The 20,672-nt window shown below is 52.6% G+C and overlaps 2 protein-coding genes across 3 annotated transcripts in view; one reads left to right on the top strand and one right to left on the bottom strand.

Moving 5' to 3' along the window:
* The window catches only part of LOC134157217 (baculoviral IAP repeat-containing protein 5-like), a 121,842-nt gene that overhangs the window by 73,639 nt on the left and 27,531 nt on the right, over positions 1–20,672 (top strand). The window lies entirely within an intron of this gene.
* Positions 3,658–12,423, bottom strand: OVOL2 (ovo like zinc finger 2). 2 transcript variants are annotated; one of them, XM_062605941.1, is made up of 5 exons: positions 12,028–12,423; positions 11,666–11,757; positions 10,836–11,026; positions 8,517–8,706; positions 3,658–4,442 (listed from the first exon to the last, which is right to left on the bottom strand). In XM_062605941.1, the coding sequence occupies exons 1-5, from the start codon at positions 12,198–12,200 to the stop codon at positions 4,132–4,134; spliced, it is 957 nt and encodes a 318-aa protein (XP_062461925.1). In that variant the 5' UTR covers positions 12,201–12,423; the 3' UTR covers positions 3,658–4,131. The 2 variants fall into 2 exon arrangements, with proteins under 2 accessions (XP_062461925.1, XP_062461926.1); XM_062605942.1 differs by having other exon boundaries at positions 11,666–11,861; positions 12,028–12,045.

Raw genomic sequence — 20,672 nt, 5'->3', positions numbered from 1 at the left:
TGCACACCTGGAAAGCTTTTTTCTTCCTTCTCTTTATTTTCTCTGAATGGTGTGTGTGAGTTTTCATAACACCACTGCAGATTACAAATAATATGACCAACCCATCAGCTTCAAGAAAATCAGCCAAAACCATATCTGAAAACCTCAGGCTTGCTGCTGAAGAAATACAGATCTCCATAGTGCTTAAACCGCTGCTGCTCCAGAGTGGTGAAGTATGGAAACCTAGGGAATGAAACTTAGTGGTACTTGCTTATTCAAACCCAGTCTGGTGATGTTATGATTACTCTGAGCTTAATTAGATTTCTGTCTAAAAAGACTAGCCATGGAGACTGAGACACTGGGTTCGGAGATGACTAACAACGGCAATGCTGCATTGTATGCTAAGTTCTACCTGTTCTGCAAGTATCTTCCCACATCACAGAATTTTAGCAAGTGGGTGTTTCAACATCACTGAACACGGTCAATTTTCTGTGAGAGATAGCTCCATGGATGCAAAGACGGTGGACATAAGCAAGAGGTGAGATGACCTGTGCGGAAGCAGGAGGTAACAAAACATACTGTATTCCCTGGGTTGATTGGGATTGGATAAATGGGGAGGAGAGTGTGGAACAGTTGGGCAATATTTGGGTGGGGTTACCTTCACCATCAGTGCATTGTTTACTCTGCAGAAGAGAAGGCTCAGGGGGACCTTATCACTCTACAACTACCTGAAAAGTGGCTGGGCCCTTCTCCCAAGGAACATGGAACACAACAAGAGTAAACAGCCTCAAGCTGCACCATGGGAGGTTTAGACTGGAGATGAGGAACAATTCCTTCCCCAGAGGGTGCTCAGGCATTGCAACAGGCTGCCCAGGGCAGTGGTGGAGTCACTGTCCCTGAGTGTTCACAAACCATGTAGACGAGGCCCCCAGTGACATCGTGTAGTGATGGCCTTGGCAGTGCTGGGCACAGTTGGACTGGATGATCTTGAAGGTCTTTTTCCAACCTAGTTGATTCTGTGAGCATACAGCCATTAGGTGTCTCTGATCCATGCAAGATTTTAGCCTCATCCTGCCTCCTAGGAAAGGAGGACAAGTCTGGAGCCTGGGCAGTGTGGATTCCTGTAGGTTTCACCTGTGTTCATTTGTTTAACAAAAGCCTTGTCTGAGGAAGGCTGCCAGCTTCACTGGCAGTGTCACTCTGTAAACCTGTCTTTAAGTCCTGGGTGAGTCTGTACCATCAGAGAGCCCAGAGAAGGCAGACAGGCTTCAAAGACAGTGGTGGATGTTACTTATGTCTGGCACTTCTGAAAGTGTCTGCCTTGGGCGTCCCTGTGTGAGCTCTGGAGCATCTCTGGGGAGTCACACGCTTGTACCAGTTTTGCCCCATAACAGAACTGGCAGATGGCTGTTGCCAGCGTCATGCAAAATCAAGCCACTTTGTGACCAGTTTGAACTAACTTGCCAGACTGTTAAATTGACATGCCCAAGGCATCTGCTACAGGCAGTGACTGTCCTCCGCAGAAAAAAAACAGCCCATCAGGGCAGTTAGTCCAGCTTACAGCATCCTGCTTGTCAGAGCTCTGCTCTCCATCTAGTGTGGCTTTAATTCTGTGTACTTTTACCTGCTGCTTTCTCTGCTGCTGTGCATGTTTTCTTTGGCTTAGATCACATAGATGGGCCACCTCATGGTGGCTGTAGTTCTTTTAGCAGGGACATGCTTTGGCAGTGACACTGGAGGGAAATCAGAAGCAATGTCTGCTACAGGAGGAAAAGAAAAACACACACACGCACATATAAATGCATCCCCAGTTAGACAGGGAGGGCTTCAGCTGCACCTCCACTGCTCCAGTGAAAAAGCTGAGGTTTCAGCAGAGCTAAGCACATGCATCCTTTGCAGTCAGGTGAATCATAGAATCCCAGACTGGTTTGGGTTGAAGGGACGTTAAAGCTCATCCAGTTCCAACTGCCTGCCATGGGTAGGGACACCTTCCACTAGACCAGGTTGCGCCAAGCCCTGTCCAACCTGGCCTTGAACACTGCCAGGGATAGGGCAACCACAGCTTCTTTGGGCACGCTGTGCCATCACCTCAGCACCCTCACAGGGAAGAATTTCTTCCTAATGTCTCATCTAAATCTTCCCTCTGTCAGGTTAAAGCCATTGCCCCTTGTCCTGTCCCTACAGGCCCTTGTCAAAAGCCCCTCTCCAGATTCTTGGTCACCCTTTTAGGCACTGGAAGCTGCTGTAAGGTCTCCCCAAAGCCTTCTCCAGGCTGAACAATTTAGCTCAGATGCTTTTTTTTTCCATGGACTTCCCATTTATTAAAGTATCCTGCTGATTTTCCCATGAAACAGGATGACAAGTTTGTTTATTACAAAGTAGCATCACTTTACTATCCTTGTTTTCAAGGTCCTATGCACCAACAGTTGTGCTGAATAAAATATTGATAGCATTAGAAATGCTTTAAAAACCGCTAGAAGCTTTGTCCCCACAAAACCCCAAGCAGATGCCTGTGCAAAACTGAGGCAGTTGAGAAGATTTTTATGGTTCTTGCAGAAATGTTAATAATCATTTTAGTAGCAAAGACTACAAAGGTCCTGGCTGTGACTCTTGTTTTAGGTGGGTTGCTTTTTAGCTCTTGTTTCAACATCTGGAGAATGCAGCATGTCCTCCCCCAACGTACAGCTTTATTTTGAGCACAAAATGGATTTGAGGACTTTACAAATGAAATCCATTCATTGATAGGCATTTAAATTGATGTAAAACCTTTTTAGCAGCTGTGTCCATTAAGAGACACATGCATAATGTGCTTGGACCAGAGAACCTTGTGGTGGGCTCACCCAAGTGCTCAGTAAAGGCTGCAGCAGCTTCTGAAGAGCTTTAAAGTGTCAGGCAACGTAAGTTATGTGGACATCCCTCTCCTCTATTTTTAAATCCATAATTTCACACTCGATAGTCCCTATAGGCTACCTGCTTGGTTGTCCCAGAGCAGCTGGAGCAGGACCATAGGGGAGCTCTAAAAGCGTAGAGATGTAATACAGGTCCCTCATTATCCCCACGGTCTCCATCCCTTGTAGCATCAACCTTTCTAGGAGCCTTGTAAACTGATGATGGTTACAGATGAGAGGTCAGATTCCTGCCTACAGCTGATCTCATGAGGCAGAGAGAGGCCAAGCCGCCCTTTTCACTGCATTGCACTGCTCCTGTTAGTGAACAGGCACTTGGTCAGAGAAAAGAAAGAAAACTCCCCAAGCACACACTCATGCACATATACACCATAAAATACATGCAAAACTGCGTTTCATCACAACAGAAAATACAAATCTTTAAGTCATTAAAGTGTTCTCTTTGGGTTTCTGAGTGATATTGATGTATGTTAAAAGGATGTGGGAATAGCCCCCCAAAGTGAGCGTGAGAAGTCCAGGAACATCAGAGTTACGGTTACACTTAAATCTAAACATTAGAAAAGTAAGTTCACAGTTTCAGGTACCTCAAGCTTGACTGTAAGTCTGTCCTGGGATAATGTAATTTGCCAGTGGAGAAAGTTTGGGAGGAAAAAGCTCTGCATCCTTTAAAAGAAGTTCCAGCTTACTTTGGATCACCCTTCCATAAATCATTAGTGTTCTGCACAGGGCAGGGTTATGGTTATTTGCACATTTTAACTATTTACCCATACAATGCACTCCTTAAGACCATTTTAATTAACTTTGCATAGAACAATGCGTGAGTAGCTGTACTTACACGGCACTTTTCACTCAAAACTCAGAAGTCATTTGCACAGGAGGTAATGGTTATTATTTTTACAAAATACACTGGGTAAAGGCAAATTATTTGTCAGTGGCCTCTTGGATGTGTGGTAGAATCAAAACAGAAGACAGGTTGCCTGGTTCAATTCAGAAAATACTCCATCCAAGAGGTGACAGCCTCTTCCAAGCTTCCCATTTCCTTTGGCCAGATAAAAACGTCCGATGTTCACATCGTATAGGGGAGTATTTCTTTCAAGTTGAGGTTCTACCAACATCAAGACAGCCCCGTTAGCAAAAGCATCCCTTTCATCTCAGGGATTCCTTTCCAAATTGTTTTAAAAAAATAATATATATATATAGTCCTACATGTAAACTTCATTCCTGTAGACCACTGTAATCCATTGCGTTACTCATCTTTGTCATCATCTTTGGAGTTCCTCTGCAAGACGGGGCTCAGTTTGTTTTGCAACACGGCTGCCAGTTTTTTTGAGGTCTTTTTCAGGAAGGCGCTTCCAGGATGCACGTTGCTAATGTGCAGGTACAGGTCCTCCTGCGTGGGGCCCGTGTAGCCGCAGTCTTCACACACATAAAGTTTATCTCGCCTCTGTTTGTAGGCATATTGCTGCTGCACACCGTGGATCTTCTTCAGGTGGGACTCCAGGGAGCAGCGCTGGGTGAAGGCTTTGTTGCAAACCTCACACTTGTAAGGACGAATCCCTGCAACGTTAAGAGACAGAGGTTAGCATTCTGATTTATGTTTCTTAAAACCAAGTGAGCAACCAGCTGAGAAAAAGGCTCTGGCATTGAACCAATTGAACTCAGTACTCATTGAACCTATTGGCTCACTCACCATATTGAGCCAATATTTACTCTACAACTACCTGAAAGGACAATGGAGCCAGGAGATGGCTGTTCTCCCAAGGAACAAGGGACAGGACAAGAGAAAACAGCCTCAAGGTGCACCAGGGGAGGTTTAGACTAGATATGAGGATATTAGGAACAATTTCTTCCCCAAAAGGGCAGTCAGGCATTGGAACAGGCTGCCCAAGGCAATGGTGGAATCACTGTCCATAGTTCACAAACCATGTAGACGAGCCCCTTAGTGACACGGTTTAGTGGTGGCCTTGGCAGTGCTGAGGAATGGTTGATCTTAAAGGTCTTTCTAACCTTCTTGATTCTGTGGTATTGAGCAAATACCTACCAGCAGGGAGCTACTAGCCTGAGGAACTCTCTGTCCAAATAAAATATGTTACTTTCAGACTAAAACTGTCAGGAACGGGTTGATGTGTTTAGGCATAGAAAACCTCAAAAAGCTTGGAGCAGGTATAGGCAAACACTGAGGACAGCAGGTGCCCATAAGCACTTGCTCCTAAGAAGAAATTGTTATCAACTCCTGCAAAACTGGCTCCTTTAGACTCGACTTTCTGAAGTCCTGTCATCACGTAAAACCATCAGTTCAGCTAGCCTTTCAGTCTGGCTTTATAATGAACACAGTATCTCAGTGAGATGTTAATTTTCCTCTTTTAGTGACCAAGCCTCAGTGAAGGGCAGCCCAACGTGAACACGCAGCAATCTTAGTACTTAAAATGAGTGTTTTCGTAGCACATGGATTTGATGACTGAAATGACAAGCTCAAGTTCCAGATGAGAAGTGCATTGAGAGAGAAGAAATATGTGTGTGTCTCCAGAAGAGGGAGAAGGGGCTGGCTTGCGATTTGAATGTCCAAGGAGTTTTGTTGAGTACAGACAACCAACATTACAAAAAGACTGAGCAGTAGAGTACCCATTTACCACCAACCAACATGATTTAAGAGCAACCCCCAGTACTTGAATGACAAACAACTGAGGGCTTAGCAACACTTTAAAAAACAAAACCAGTTGTCATTTGACTTACAGGACTAGCCCAGTGAGTTTGCAAGCAAAGGCCAGCCTTAAAACTGATGCAAGGAGTTACCTGAACTCTTTTCCCAATGAAAGGTGAGACAAGCATGTGGAAGATCGGCCCTACAATGAGCCAGGCAAGAAAGGGCAAAGCACACACACCCATGCTGACAGATGTAACGTTCTAATCACACTGTGTTAAGGTCACCAATCTGTCGCTGAGATTCCAATCAGAAATCCAAACTAGAGGTTCCAGCAAGCAGCATCTCAACTGCAATTATCCCATTGCACCAGCTTAAAATATCAGGATTAAAGTTTTATAATGCCTACTGCTGTGAGACTGCTTCAATCACATCAAAATGCAGTTGGAAAGAAACTCCCAATCTTCATTAGAATTCACACACAAAAATGCCTCTTTTACAAACAGTATTTTGGGAGCAGTTCCATGCTCATCCGAAGGCAAGTTGAACCACTGTCCTTGGTTCCTGCTGCCAACAGAGCTCCACAAGCATGAATACAAGCACAAGAGGGCTGTGGGAACCTCATCATTACTTTTATCATTTTAAACCTTTATTTTACTGTGTATATTAATTACTTTTCAATGTTTGAGTCTGCTTTTACCATGAGGCTAGACTGGGAAGCTTGGCTTCCACTCTCTGATGCTGTTGCACAGTCTGGTTACAAACTGCATAATAATTTCCCCTGGAATTCAGAGCACACGTAGATGAGTGCCTGTAGCTACAAAATAAAGCCTGCCCTACCACTTTCAGCCTGTCTGCTTTTTCATGTTCAAATACTGTCCAGCTTTCCTGAACAGCAATCAACTTTGAACTAAAAACAGAGCCACACCACTTTAAGAGGTGCCATATTTCACCCTGGGAAAGATACATCCAATACATCACTGGTACTGCTGCAGCAGCCAAGCCTTCACTCCCTCATGACCCAACGAACCAGGCAAATTCTCTGGGATTCCTGAATTGCGAAGGATGAGGGAACAGGTTGAAAACTCACTTTAGAAGCACCAACTCCACATTTCAGGTGTACCCCAGCAGCAGCTCCCTGCTGCAACAGCAGCTTTCCTTTGGACATGACAGATTTGCAAACAAACCAAACCAGCATAAAACATGTGCTGCAGCCAGTGCTTTCCCATCAAAACCAGTGGCATTGCCTTCATGAGCTCTACTGCTAAGAAACAGTTCCTGCCAAGCAACACAGGCCACCCATATGCTGGGCTGCATCCCCAGAGCGTGACCAGCAGGCCGAGGGTGGGGATTCTCCCCCTTTGCTCTGGTGAGACCTCCACCTGCAGTCCTGTGTGCAGCTCCAGGGCCCCAAACACAAGAGAGACATGGAGCTCTTGGAACAAGTCCAGAGGAGGCCATGGAGATACTCTGAGGGCTGGAGCGGCTCTGCTATGCAGACAGGCTGAGAGAGCTGGGCTTGTTCAGCCTGGGGAAGAGAAGGCTCCTTAAGGGGAGACCTTAGAGCAGCTTCCAGTGCTTAAAGGGGCCAACAAGAACTCTGAATAGGAGCTTTTGACAAGGGCCTGTAGAACAGGACAAGGGGGAATGGCTTTAACCTGGCAGAGCGGAAATTGAGATGAGACATTAGGAAGAAATTCTTCCCTGTGAGGGTGCTGAGGCCCTGGCACAGGGTGCCCAGAGAAGCTGTGGCTGCCCCATCCCTGGCAGTGTTCAAGGCCAGGTTGGACGGGGCTTGGAGCAACCTGGTCCAGTGGAAGGTGTCCCTGCCCATGGCAGGGGGTTGGAACTGGATGAGCTTTAAGGTCCCTTCCAATGCAAATCAGTCTTGGATTCTATGACAAAATACTTGTGTCATCTCCAGCAGTTTGCCTCGTTGATGGTGCCTAAGCCAAAATACAGGCATTGCAGAGCAAGCCCAAATAACCAGCAGGTAACCACAGACCTGGCAAGTTGGAACCTGCCCAGGAAATGTGGTGGAGATGGTTTAGGCCAGTGGTCAAACAAATCTGGATGGCTAGATCTGCAGAGGGAAACAGCTCTGAGAAAGGACTGGATGAGCTGGTAGCCCGAAGCATGGAGGATGCACAAGTCAGATGTGCCTGGTTGCCCTAAAGAAGCTGGAGGTACAGCATGAGCCACACTCCGGTTCCTTTAGCTGGTGCCAAAATCAAGCCCTAACCCCATCCTGCCGGACAGCATTCAGGGAAGCTTCCCAAGAGCAAAACCCCAAGAAACTGCTGCTCATTGCCTCTAGAGGGCAAAGCATTTTCATGCACCGCCCGCCTCTGCTCAGCGCTGCAGGCTGGACTTGCAATAACATACGGTGAGTTAACCCAGTGGGTTATATCGGGAGTGTTAACCTGGTCTCGCTGACCAGCACAGCAGCAGCATACAGCTGCATCTACAACACATCTGGATGGCAGCTCAGGCACCCACACTGCCTCACACGGATTTCATTAATGGCTTTAATCTGACAGAGGAGAGATTAAGGTGAGGCATTAGGAAGAAATTCTTCCCTGTGAGGGTGCTGAGGCCCTGGCACAGGGTGCCCAGAGAAGCTGTGGCTGCCCCATCCCTGGCAGTGTTCAAGGCCAGGTTGGACACAGGGGCTTGGAGCAACCTGCTCTAGTGGAAGATGTCCCTGCCTGTGGCGGGGGTTGGAACTGGATGAGCTTTAAGGTCCCTTCCAACCCAAACCAGTCTGCGATTCTATGATTCAGAGAAGTCCTCGGACTTCATTAGTCCCAGGACTTACATCTGTCCACACCCATATCTTTCCCTTTCCTCCACTACATCCCCTCTATTCTTTGCTAATGTATTACTGTCTTGCTGGGTTACCCTCACCCTCTCCTCATCCCACCTCAGGCTTCTCCCACCTCCCACTACCCAGAGCTGCCCACAACCCCGCCCTGGGAACGCGTTCTCACCAGTGTGGGTCCGGACATGTCTTTTCAGATCGAAGGTGTCATTGAAGCCTTTCCCACAGAAGGTGCACAAGTGCCTCTTCACCTGGCTGTGACACTTGATGTGACGGTTGAGCATCCTCTGCAGGCGAAAGCCTTTGCCACACAGCTCGCAGCTATGCACCATAGCATCGTTACAGGTGCCGGTGGTGAACTAAGGAATGGGAGAGGTCGGGGTGAGTGGGCATCGAGATGGCAAAGACCAGCAGGCAACAAGCAAAACAAGGAGGGATGACTTATTGAGGCATTAAGATATTCTTGGGATGTATTCAAAATGAAAAGTGAAAGCATTCGGAGACTCTTGCTGGGTGAAACCTTCATGCTTCCCTTGAGATCAAGCAGGTGACATATAGTGCACGGTTTGGGACTAACGCTAAAGCAAAGCCTATGTAGTGGCTACCTCCTAGGAGCAGGCACCCTTGTCCAACTGTATCCATAAACTTTAAGGTCCCTTCCAACCCAAACCATTCCATGATTCTATGATTAACCTCCTCCCGTTAGTCTCGTTACTTAACAGCAGAGTGTCATTAGGGGTTACTCTCCTCATTCCCGCTCCTGACACCAAAATATATTGCACCAACACCGTGACCTAACTTGACTAAGGGAGACACTGATGATTCAGCTCTTGGGAAGAGCGTTCCTCAGACGGAAGGCTTAATGTCTCGACGATGCAAATACTTGGCTATTAGTTTAATTACTCGAGGAGGAGCGGACGTGCTCAGGATATGGGCAGCCACCAGAGCACAGCACCACGCGCACGCGTCCATTGGCCCTCGTGGTGTGTTTGGGGAGTTTCTGTGGCACGCTGAGAACACCCAACTCTGCCAAAACGAGGTTTCGCTGTGACAGTTAATAGCCCAGGTTAAATTATAGGTTAAGGCTCTTCCCAAAGGAATACGTTTGGGGTTTCTCTTTCCTGAAGAGCCAGTTATTTTTCCTGATCCTCCTCCTCCGCTTACTACCAAAGCAACGCTACTTGAAATTGTAAAGGTTAGAGAAAGAAGTCAGCCGTGAAACCACAAGGTGTGAAACCAGAGGGGGAGCAGCTGGGAAGTATCTGTTGGGCAACAGGTAGGGCTCCATCTCAAGTGGCCACATACAACTAGGGTGAAAACCTAGTTTTAATCATTATACTAATAACAGGGTGGCTACAGGCCTGTCATCCCAGCAGAAACAGTGGGAATCTTTACAGTGCCATCCAGCAAAGCAACAGCCAGGGTTTTAACAAGGTGTTAACTAGCCACAGGCAAACATGTCTCCTTCTTAGCACGGGGTTGGCCTCTGCTCAGGATGTTCAAGAGAAGGACAGTGGTCCTTCCACCCTACCTGCATCACTACTGCACTTTGGGAACTCGGTCTGGGGTATCAGGAGGGATTTGAGTCTGGAGAGGGGCTTTTGACAAGGGCCTGTAGGGACAGGACAAGGGGGAATGGCTTTAACCTGACAGAGGGGAGATTGAGATGAGACATTAGGAAGAAATTCTTCCCTGTGAGGGTGCTGAGGCCCTGGCACAGGGTGCCCAGAGAAGCTGTGGCTGCCCCATCCCTGGCAGTGTTCAAGGCCGGGCTGGACACAGGCTTGGAGCAACCTGCTCTAGTGGAAGGTGTCCCTGCCCATGGCAGGGGTTGGAACTGGATGAGCTTTAAGGTCCCTTCAACCCAAACCAGGTTATGATTTGCCTTCCCAGCCTGCGAAGGGAAATCACCACTCTTGCTGACTCTGCCCAGGGGACACCCAGACAGCAAGAGCCCCTGCCCATGCAGCAGGGAGGTTCTGCAGCAGAGTTAATGGACAGCTAATTGCTTCACTTCACCCAGCCTGCGGGCCCACCTCAAGGTGGCAATGGCCTTTCCCAGCTTCAGGGCAGGACCTTTTCCTAGCTGCTATCTTGACAAGCCAAGAGGGTAGGGGGACAGCGGGAAGATTAAGGCCTGACTACAACCTCCTAGGCGGCCGTTTAAGGAGGCCCCACGTGAAGGAGTGCAATCCACCCAGGCGCCGTGGGGCAGGACTCCCAGCTGCCAGGGCTGGTCCTTCCTGGATGGGTTCAGAGCTCCTGCGGGACCCAAGCCAAGCAGGTCAGGGGCAACATGTCCCAGGCAGGGATATAAGGAAAGGCAAAGGGCACTGGAAGATGACGGTACATCGCTCATGAGGCTTGTCCTGCCACCCTACGGTGTGTGGCACGGGTGCTGTCACCTCTAGAGCAGAGGGAGCCCAAGGGACTGTTGCCACCCGGCGTCCCCAGCCCTTGAAGCGGGGAGGAGATGGTGCCTGGTTACCTTGATTTTCGACCTGGCCATGGGGCGCTTGACGGCCAGGTCCAGCAGCATCCCCCCGGCCGTGCCCAGGTCGCCGGGGACGGGCTGTGGCGTCGGGGGATCGCTGGGCTCCGCGTCCCGAGTGCCGCTGCTCCCGCTGCTCTCCAGGCTGCAGCTGTCCTCGTAGCCCAGCAGCACGCAGCCGATGCCGCCTGCAGCGGGGGATGCGGTGAGGACATTATGGGGGGGAAGGGGGAAATACGGGGTGGGGGGACGGACACCACGGAGCCGCCGGGCGCCGGTGTTTAACCTGCGGGCGGGCCCGGGCGGCGGGGGAGGATCCCCGGCTCCCGCTGCAATCGGAAACTCAAACACGAACGGTCCCAAAGTTCAAACAAGCCAGCTCCGCCGCCTTCCCGTTATACCCCAGGCAAGGGCAAGAGGAGGAGGAGAAGAAGAAGGAGGAGGAGGGGGAAACCATCACCCCCTACCCCAGGACCTTTCTTCTGCTCCTCTCCCTCCACCCCCCCGCCACCTTTCTCATGCAAACGAGCTTTCCCACCTTCCCGGACACACACACAGACACCCCCAACGCCCGGGGGCTCTCCGGGTGGGAGATGATAGCGGGCATGGAGCCGGCCCCCGGCACCCATCACCCCCGCGGCTGGGCACGGAGGGTGCCCCCGGACCTTCCCCACAACCCCCCTCGGGGCTCCCCCAGCCCCTTCCCAACCCGCGGGGGAGCGGGGCTAGGGCTGGGGTCTGGCGGGGACCCCCCATCCCTCCCCTCGGTGTGTTCCGTCCCCCCATCCTCCAGGCAGTGGCGGCGAGGGGCCCCGCCGGTGCCGTACCTGGGATGTAGGTGTCGGCTCTCTCCTCGTCGGGCAGCCCATCCCAACTGCGCACCGCCGGCTGCGGGCTCCGGCGCTTCACCAGGAAGGCTCTGGGCATGGCGAGGGCAGGGGGGTCGGCTCGGAATGGAGCGGAGCGGCTCCCACCGCCCGCCCGTCCGCGGGGAGCGGGACCGCACGCACCGGGGCAGAGCCGCTGAGGAGCGGGGAGGGGAAGGGGAGGGGAAGGGGGAAGAGAAAGGGGGGGTGAAGGAGGGGGGGGGGGGGGGCAAGTTTCATAAGGTGGAATAGAAAAATGCACCAGGAAACTTGGGCAGGAGCATGCGTGCTGCCAACATAACGGTGTCAACAAGTCTGCTTACCTGTCCGACCGGTTGGAGCAGCTGAGCTTTGTTCCAGCCCTTCCTAAGGCATGAATGTTTGCAGAAGAATTTAACGTCTGGAAATTAAAAAGAGGGAAGCGAGGAGGGCAGCGCCGCTGCTGCCGGGGTGCACAGGGGGACCCCCAGCACGGGAAAGGATCCCCGAGGCACATGGGAGAAGCCGAAGCTGTCGGGCAGAGAAAGTTGGTTGATTGTGACTTTCCTTCAGGACAAGGCTTTGTGCTGTTAAAAAACCCAGCGCTTTATTCTGCTTCGGTCATTGATCTGAAATGAAAAACGTGCCTCAGCCATCACACCCCCCTTTCTTTTTCTTTCTAATTTGCTTCTTGTCTTCTCCCCTCTTCCCGAAGTGGAAATGAAACAAAAGACGAGACGATGGACGGGGTGGAGGGGAAGGAAGCAAGAGAAACAGAAGAAAACCCACAAAAGTGCACTGCAAGCCTCTGAGCACAGCACATGGCACGTCCCCACGGCTTAAACAGTGCCCGGGGTCCCTTCTCCTGCCTCACACCTACTCTTCAGTCTGCTTTTATCACTAAATGCAGTGGAAATGCTCTCGGTGCCTTCATCCCCAGCACATCCTTACTGTAGCAGCTGTGCACAGCACTGGGACTGAGCACCAAGAGCTGTCACCCCACATGAAGGAGTTGGAAGGCACAGGGGAGACCTTATAACAGTCTTCAGTGCCTAAAGGGGCCACAAGAAACCTGGAGAGGGGCTTTTGACAAGGGCTTGTAGGGACAGGACAAGGGGGAATGGCTTTAACCTGACAGAGGGGAGAGTGAGATGAGACATTAGGAAGAAATTCCTCCCTGTGAGGGTGCTGAGGCCCTGGCACAGGGCGCCCAAGGAAGCTGTGGCTGCTCCACCCCAGACTGGTTTGGGTTTGAAGGGACCTTAAAGCTCATCCAGTTCCAACCCCCTGCCACAGGCAGGGACACCTTCCACTAGAGCAGGTTGCTCCAAGCCCCTGTGTCCAACCTGGTCTTGAACACTGCCAGGGATGGGGCAGCCACAGCTTCTCTGGGCAACCTCTCAGCAGGTACCAGGTGAGAAGCCACCTCAGCTGCCTCTGGGCAATACCTCAGCAGTACCACAGGTAAAACCTTCTCTGCCTTTCTCTCTCTTTAAGGCTATGCAATTTCTCTGTTATGTCTGAGAATTTGCTCCAGGTCAAAATGCAGCTACATGGGGTTTAATTGATATTTTTTATTTATTTATTTTTTTGCAATGCTTTCAACTTGAGGTTTTTCTTTCATTTTAACCACTCCTTGTCTTTTAAGCCAAAAGAGGTAGCAAACGACATCAATCACAACTCTCCCGAACCAAGAGCTTGCTGTGACCGCTTTAATGTCGTCTGGGCTTTTTCAAATCCTGCTTTGAGGTTCCCGTTTAGCGAGGTCCTGGAGCACACGCTTCACTCTGAGTGCTCCAACCCAGACATGCACTTACAAGCACGGCTGAATCAGGAACTAAATGATCATTGTTATTATCAGCTCTGGAGCCTTGACACGAGTGGTCAGGGCTGTGGTGTGCCCAGCGCCCTCAGAGGCACAGGGGGGAGAGAAAGACCCGAAGCACCCCCAGCAGCATGAAGTAGAGCATCTCATCGGCAGCGGGCTGCCTTCCTCTTGAGCTAGAGGGTGGAAATGCAGACCAGTGACCAAGTCTTGGTGTTGCTTCACCATAGCCCAGAAGAAAACCGTAACGCCTCACCTAAGAATACCACTCCTTGGTGTTTGCAACCAGGAAGAGCACGCTCACAGCCTGGCCCCACATGCAGCACCGCATCGTCTTCAGCCCGTGGACACGTCACTGGGGCAGCCCTCGGCCTTCTCCATACACCCACAGGAGCAACACTGTACACAGAGCTTGAGCACCATCATTGCTCAATAAATAACAACACTAAGGAGATAATGGCACCCGACCTTGCTGTAGGATCTTGTTTAATTTTCAGCATTAGTTGGGTGTGGGAGAGAATCCCAGTACGTTTGGGGTGTAAATCAAATTAAATGTACAAAATGCCCTGTAGGGTCAGAGCACAATGGGACCCACCCTTACAGATTGGGCTACTAAAATATGTTTCATTTGACTCGAATCATTTGGGAATGAGGAGGGAGAGATTGGATCAAACAATGAATCAGCCATGTGTCGCTGTCGCAATCGCACCCAGCTCCTTCCCAAAACTAACCCCGCAGGGGAGCAGATTGATGGGGCCGGGGGGACTTGTCCCTTTGGGAGGACACCCTCTCACTGCCAACCTCTTCCCTGTCCATATAGCACATAGAAGGTGCTTAGGGGCAAGGAGGTGGGTGTAGGGATGAGGGAAGGAACTGGAGAAGAGGGAAGGAGAGGAGAGGAGAGGAGAGGAGAGGAGAGGAGAGGAGAGGAGAGGAGAGGAGAGGAGAGGAGAGGAGAGGAGAGGAGAGGAGAGGAGAGGAGAGGAGAGGAGAGGAGAGGAGAGGAGAGGAGAGGAGAGGAGAGGAGAGGAGAGGAAGGGAGAGGAGAGGAGAGGAGGGAGGAGGGAAGGAGGGAAGGGAGGGAAAAGGGAAGGGGGAAGGGAAGGGAAGGGAAGGGAAGGGAAGGGAAGGGAAGGGGAAGGGAAGGGAAGGGAAGGGAAGGGAAGGGAAGGGAAGGGAAGGGAAGGGAAGGGAAGGGAAGGGAAGGGAAGGGAAGGGAAGGGAAGGGAAGGGAAGGGAAGGGAAGAGAAGAGCTCCAACTTTCCTTCCACCTGGATGCCTGCCCTTGGTCTCACAGCTCAGCATCAACCTGCAAGGAGCCAACGTGCTCCCAGGGGAATCACCATCCCTGGAAGTGTCCACAGCCTGTGTAGATGAGGCCCTCAGTGACCTGCTTTAGTGGTGGCCTTGGCAGTGCTGGGGAATGGTTGGACTGGATGAGCTTGAGGGTCTTTTCCAGCCTCACTGATTCTACGGTTCTGTGGTTCCCTCACCCTGTCCTGCGCCCCATCGCACACCTGAAGCACTGTGTTGCTGTAAGGGGTGCTGTTGCCTCTGAGGGCAGATTCCCGCTGGAAGCATGGCATCTCCAGTGGCAATGTTTGGGTGAGCACTGGCCCACGGTGCTACAGAGGTCGGGGGGTGGGGTGGGGGGGGTGGGTGAGCATCACTGTGGTGGCACAGGCTGCCAGAGCAGAGCTACCGCCCTGGTCACTCCTGCAACACCGCCCTGTGCCACCAGCCATGGGGTCAAGCCCGGGCACCAGACAGCTCTGCTTCAAGCCAGGTTTTGGCAGCTCCCAGGTCCGATGAGGAACTACCTGACCGCAGTGGATGCAGCCAGCGTGGCTCCACGCCAGCTTTATCTCAGCAGGAGCGAGCAGCGGCTCCTCAAGCAGCCCTGGTGAGGAGGGATGGAGAAGGTGCCGGCCGGGGGACGAGGGCTCCGCAGGCTGCGGCAGAACCTGCCCTGCCTGTGCTTCACAGCACCCACCGCGCTGACTCACCGGGCTCTGTCTCCCTGCCTCCCACGGCCCCTGCCACTCCCAGCGTCTCCCTGTCTTTCTCCACCGATACCTCCGCTTCCCCCCGGCTCCGCTCCGCTCCGCTCCGCCGGCTCGGCGCTGTCTCCGCAGCCACCCACTCGCTGCGGCTCCGCTCCCTCGGGGCGCCCGGCGTCACCCCGGGCTGCCCGGCCGCTCCCCATGGAAATGGCTCCCAGGCACCACCACGGAGCCCGTGCCGGGTGCCTGACCCCAGCAGCATCCCCAAAGCATCCTCCTCGGTGGCACCCGCAGCCCTGAGGCTTGGGGGAAGAGGGTGCCCAAGGACCTTGTGCACCCCACGCCCACAGCACATGGAGTACAGGGTGACCCCTTTGGAGAGGTGTCCTCCCTCATGAGCAGAGCCCTGAGATCGCAGACTCTGCCATAGAAACACAACCACAGGAGCACTCGGCTTTGGAGGCCCCCGAAGCACCTTCCCCGGCTCTGCCTGCACCGCCCAACTTTTCCTTGTCACTTGGTTTCCCGTGATCCCGCTGTCTGCCCGGTGATTCCTCCCTGGGAAGTTGGGTGTGTTCCTGCCAAGCCTGATGTAGCAGCAGAGGTTGCAAAGGTGGTGAAATCCCAGGAGTTTCCTGCAAATCAGCAGCTAAATAGAGGACAGAAAGCTACTCCCTCTTAATGCTCCTGCTGTGCTTAAAAATACACCATGCACACAACCTTTATTAGACACCAGTAAATCCACATAGGATCTGACGGCAGATCCAAAATCATGGAATCATAGGGTGATTTGGGTTGGAAAAAGCTCACCCAGTTCCAACCCCCTGCCACAGGCAGGGACACCTTCCACTAGACCAGGTTGCTCCAAGCCCCATCCAACCTGGCCTTGAACACTGCCAGGGATGGGGCAGCCACAGCTTCTCTGGGCACCCTGTGCCAGGGCCTCAGCACCCTCACAGGGAAGAAGAAGCCACATCGCCTCCAGCAGCCACTCACTGGCAGTGGTCCTCGGTCCCCGGGGTTCCTCTGATGTTACCACAAGAGACACCTCTCTCTGCACCAAACCCAGCAGCTGTGCGGGCAGTGAAAGAACGGGACAGGAACCATTCACCCTTTTTGACTGGTGGTTTGGATCTGGGGCTCTCCCTCACAGGAACTCATGGAAAGCTTTGGCCAGGCAGGTGCTGATACCTGTGGAGATGAGCAGCTTCCCTGTCTGAGCCCGACTCCATTTCCCAAGAGGGCCCCAGGTACTGGAAGGCCAGAACCCCATGCCCTGATTTCATCCCTGAGAGCTGTGTGCCTTCTATCGCGTGATGCTCTGCTTCCAGCATCAACGTGTTTCCATTTCACTGCCCAGCTGGTGCCTGCTTCAGTGGCATGATCCATGCAAACAGGAAGCATTGCCCTGGAAAAGACACATTTTCCTTGCCATCAGGATGCACCGTATGTCAGGATGTGCTGCCATTGGGATGCATTGCAATTGAGGTGCACTGCTGTCAGGATGCATTGCTGTTGGGAAGCACTGACATTTGGCTGTGCTGCCATCAGGATGCACTGCCACTGAGACGCATTGCTTTCAGGATGCACACTGCACACCAGGATGCATTGCTATTGGGATGCACTGCATATAAGGATGCACTGCCATTGGGATGCCCTGCAACCAGGACGCGCTGCACTGCTATTGGGATGTGTCGCTGTCAGGATGCACATCACATCAGGATGTGCTGCACATGCTCACAGAGGCGGGGAGCTCAAGCAGGGAATGTGAAGCCTGGCTGCTGGGCAAGGCCAGCCTGTCCTGTTAGCTGACTGGGACCACAGCCTTGTGCCGGGGGAAGGCTCTCCCTGACAAGGCAGGCACCGCTGCTGTGTGTGAGCCTCAGCTGGGCTCTGACCCCGGCACTCGCTTCCCAGGTTCCTAAAAATAACGACAGCGCTTTCGAAACGCCTTTAAACCCCCCTGCGCCGCAGCTGGCAGAGGCTGATAAGCCACCGGGGGCTGCGCTCCCCCTGCCACAAGCCCCACCAGCTCTGATACCCCCAACCTCCAAGCTCCAGCTTTGGTGGTAGAAAGTCCTTTGTCCCCTCCCCAAGGACCTGTGGGGCCCCCCAGGCTTCCTCATTCCTGGCAGATGACTGCTGCCATAAACCCATTGTATGTAGAAGGGCTTCACGCATTTCTTTACCATTTCAAAAACGTCCCGGCTGGGTGGTGGGTGCTGTCCCGGCCATCCCTCTCCTCTCTGGGGGATAATGGGATGATTAACAGCCTGATGGAGCAATGATAAGACATAGAGGATCAGTGATGAGCTGGAGGAAGGAATAACTGTCTCGGGTTGGTTGCTCGGGGATGGTCCCACCACTGCCACCCGTGGCTAAGCAGCCCTGGAGCGGAGTTCCATGGGGATTTTGGCAACAGTAAAAAGGGAAGGTGAGGTCCATCTGGATTCCTCACAGCTCCTGTCCAATAGAGAGGACCACCAGGACAGCCTTGGCCATAGGCACCAGCCTGAGCACAAGCCTGCACCAAGCCAGGCCAGAGGACGGGTCAGGATGTCCTGGTCCCTGTTCAAACACTGCTGTGTTAAAGATGGACTTTTCCCACTGCCCATCCTGATGCCACGGGTGCATGAGGGCAGGCATGTGCTCCAACACGCCCAGGGTGAGTTAAGCATCAGGATACGCACCCGCTGCCTATGAAACTGCCCAGGGAGCTCAGTGGTGCCGCTTCCAGACAGGATCCTTTCTCTACAGCGCCGGTTTGACAGCTGGGGTGAAGGGGGGGGGGGGGGGCATGGGTGCCTCTGCCCCCTCCACACCCACCCAGCTGAACCCCACTCCCTCTTCTCCCCGAACCCTTGCAGCACAGGAATCCCAGTCCAGTTTGGGTTGGAAGGGACCTTAAAGCTCACCCAGTTCCAGCCCCCTTCCACGGGCAGGGACACCTTCCACTAGACCAGGTTGCTCCAAGCCCCGTCCAACCTGGCCTTGAACACTGCCAGGGATGGGGCAGCCACAGCTTCTCTGGGCACCCTGTGCCAGGGCCTCAGCACCCAAAGACGCCCTCCTCCTCCCCAGGGAGCCCTAGGAGAGTGGAAGCCAGGGGTGCACCCCACGGGGCTGGGGCCTCACGCACGTCCTTGCAGGTACCGGGGCAGGGTTACCTTTGCCATGCAAGCTGCAGGGACACTGCTTGCAGAATTACTCCGCCAGCGTTCTGGGGGGTGCTCAGCACACAGGTTTTTATCTCCCAGTGCCTTTTACAATGTTTGCCAGAGGAAAAGAAACAACCGCCCCATGTGAGCACTTCTGCCCTCCACTCCTGCTCCGCGGGCAAGGGTCTGCGCGATTGCCGTCAATATAATGATCAAGGGCTGGGTGCGCGTCCTGTGCTCACCACGCGTAGGTAGACTTTGGCCTCCGCCTGCCTTTCAACTGCCCATCCCTGCTCGGGGGACAGCAGGGTTGCAGCTCCCTGCATTGGGACCCCCCTGTGGCATCCCAATCCAAAGGGCATGGGTAAGGCAACAGTGGGGTGAGCTGTTGGAAGCGGAGGCAGCATCTAGATGTCCCGCCTCACTTCCCACCATCCCAGGGTGCTGGGGAAGGATCCCGATCCTCCATCCGGGGTGAAACGAGGCCGCAGCAGAGCCCACACCTTGGTTTATTCACCTGGAGGTGACCCGCTGGCGTGGGGCTGGCTGAGCTGTAACCACACATCGCCCTGCTGTAAAGCCAGCAGCTCTCACATAGCGGCTGCCTCCGGGTTCTGCACCCTCCCCGCTGGAAGCAGGAAATCCAAATCCAAACCAACTGTTTTGCTGGCTGCCCTGCCAAAGGGAAGGGAAGTTTCCCTTTTCCCTTGCTTGCGAGGGAATAAAAGGAAGGCCTCTCCCTCCAGGTCTTCTCTTTGCTCCATCTCAGGATGATGCTGCCCTCCAGTAACCTGGCCAAAAGAGGGCATTTGTAATACATATATTTCATTAATTACACTATTTTTTGAGTCTCTGCACACAAGGAAGCCCCCAGTGACCCTACCTTGTAATTATAGAGGAGGCACACAGAAACTTTAACCTGTTTTCCATTTTTCTCTCTGCATTTTCCAATGTTTTGAATACCAATAACATGACGCACACCTTCTGCCACCAAATCTGATAGAGACGTTCACGGTGGGGCTGCGGCGGCTGCATCAGGATGACCAGTGCCTGCACTTCCACAACCAGCTCTGCCACTGTGGGACTCACCATGAGCTGGCAGCTGGAGGGAAGAACTTCCTAATGTCTCACCTCTATCATCTTAAACCCATTCCCCTTTGTCCTGTCCCTACAGGCCCTTGTCAAAAGCCCCTCTCCAGATTTCTCATCACCCCTTCAAGCACTGGAAGCTGCTCTAAGGTTTCCCTGGAGCCTTCTCTTCTCAATGGCTGAACAAGCCCAGCTCTCCCTGCCTGGCTCCAGAGCAGTCCTTGGAGCATCTCCATGGCCTCCTCCAGGCTTGCTCCAACAGCTCCATGTCCCTCCTGTGCTGAGGGTGCTTCAGCAAGACCTAACCCTCGTGAGGAAGGGGGACGAGGGGGAACACCTCAACTACCATGGGAAAAACTGCAGACTGTGGAAGCACAGCGTGAACGTTCCGCAGATGAGGTTTTAGTCCTTCAGTGATCTATGCCAGCCTTGGGTAGAGGCTCTCAGCTTCCAGCTGGGAGGAGCTGCGCCCTTCCACGGAGCCATGGGCGCTGCGCTGGCTCACATATGCCTGCCTCTGGCTCAACTCTGTTCTTGGCACTCCAGTAGCCTTGGATGTGTTACAAGCACTTATGCATGAGTCTTAATAACAGTAAACACACCGATGTGAGCAAAACTATTAGACGCAATTGAAATATTATCATTCCCACTAATTTTGTCTTTCATTTTAATCACGATTATTCAGCAGGAAGATGAAAAAGATTATAATGAGGAGGGAGAAGCTTCACACGATTGGTTTTCCTCTTCCAGTCCGGGCTGGGGACGCAAACCCCACCATCCCCTCACAGCACCCACTGCTCTGTAACTCCTCTGGAAACATCCAAGCCTGGTTTTGAGACAGGATCTGTGCTACCTGCTGAGGTTGAGGCTCCTTGTGCCCCACCGTCCTGCCTGGCAGCGAGCTGTGGCATATG

The sequence above is a fragment of the Pezoporus occidentalis genome, unplaced genomic scaffold, assembly GCF_034315485.1.
Source record: "Pezoporus occidentalis ecotype Australia unplaced genomic scaffold, CSIRO_AGI_Poc_V1 ctg93, whole genome shotgun sequence".
Taxonomy (NCBI): Eukaryota; Metazoa; Chordata; class Aves; order Psittaciformes; family Psittacidae; genus Pezoporus; species Pezoporus occidentalis.
Note: the sequence above shows the minus strand (reverse complement) of the source record. Positions and strands in the feature narration are given on the sequence as shown.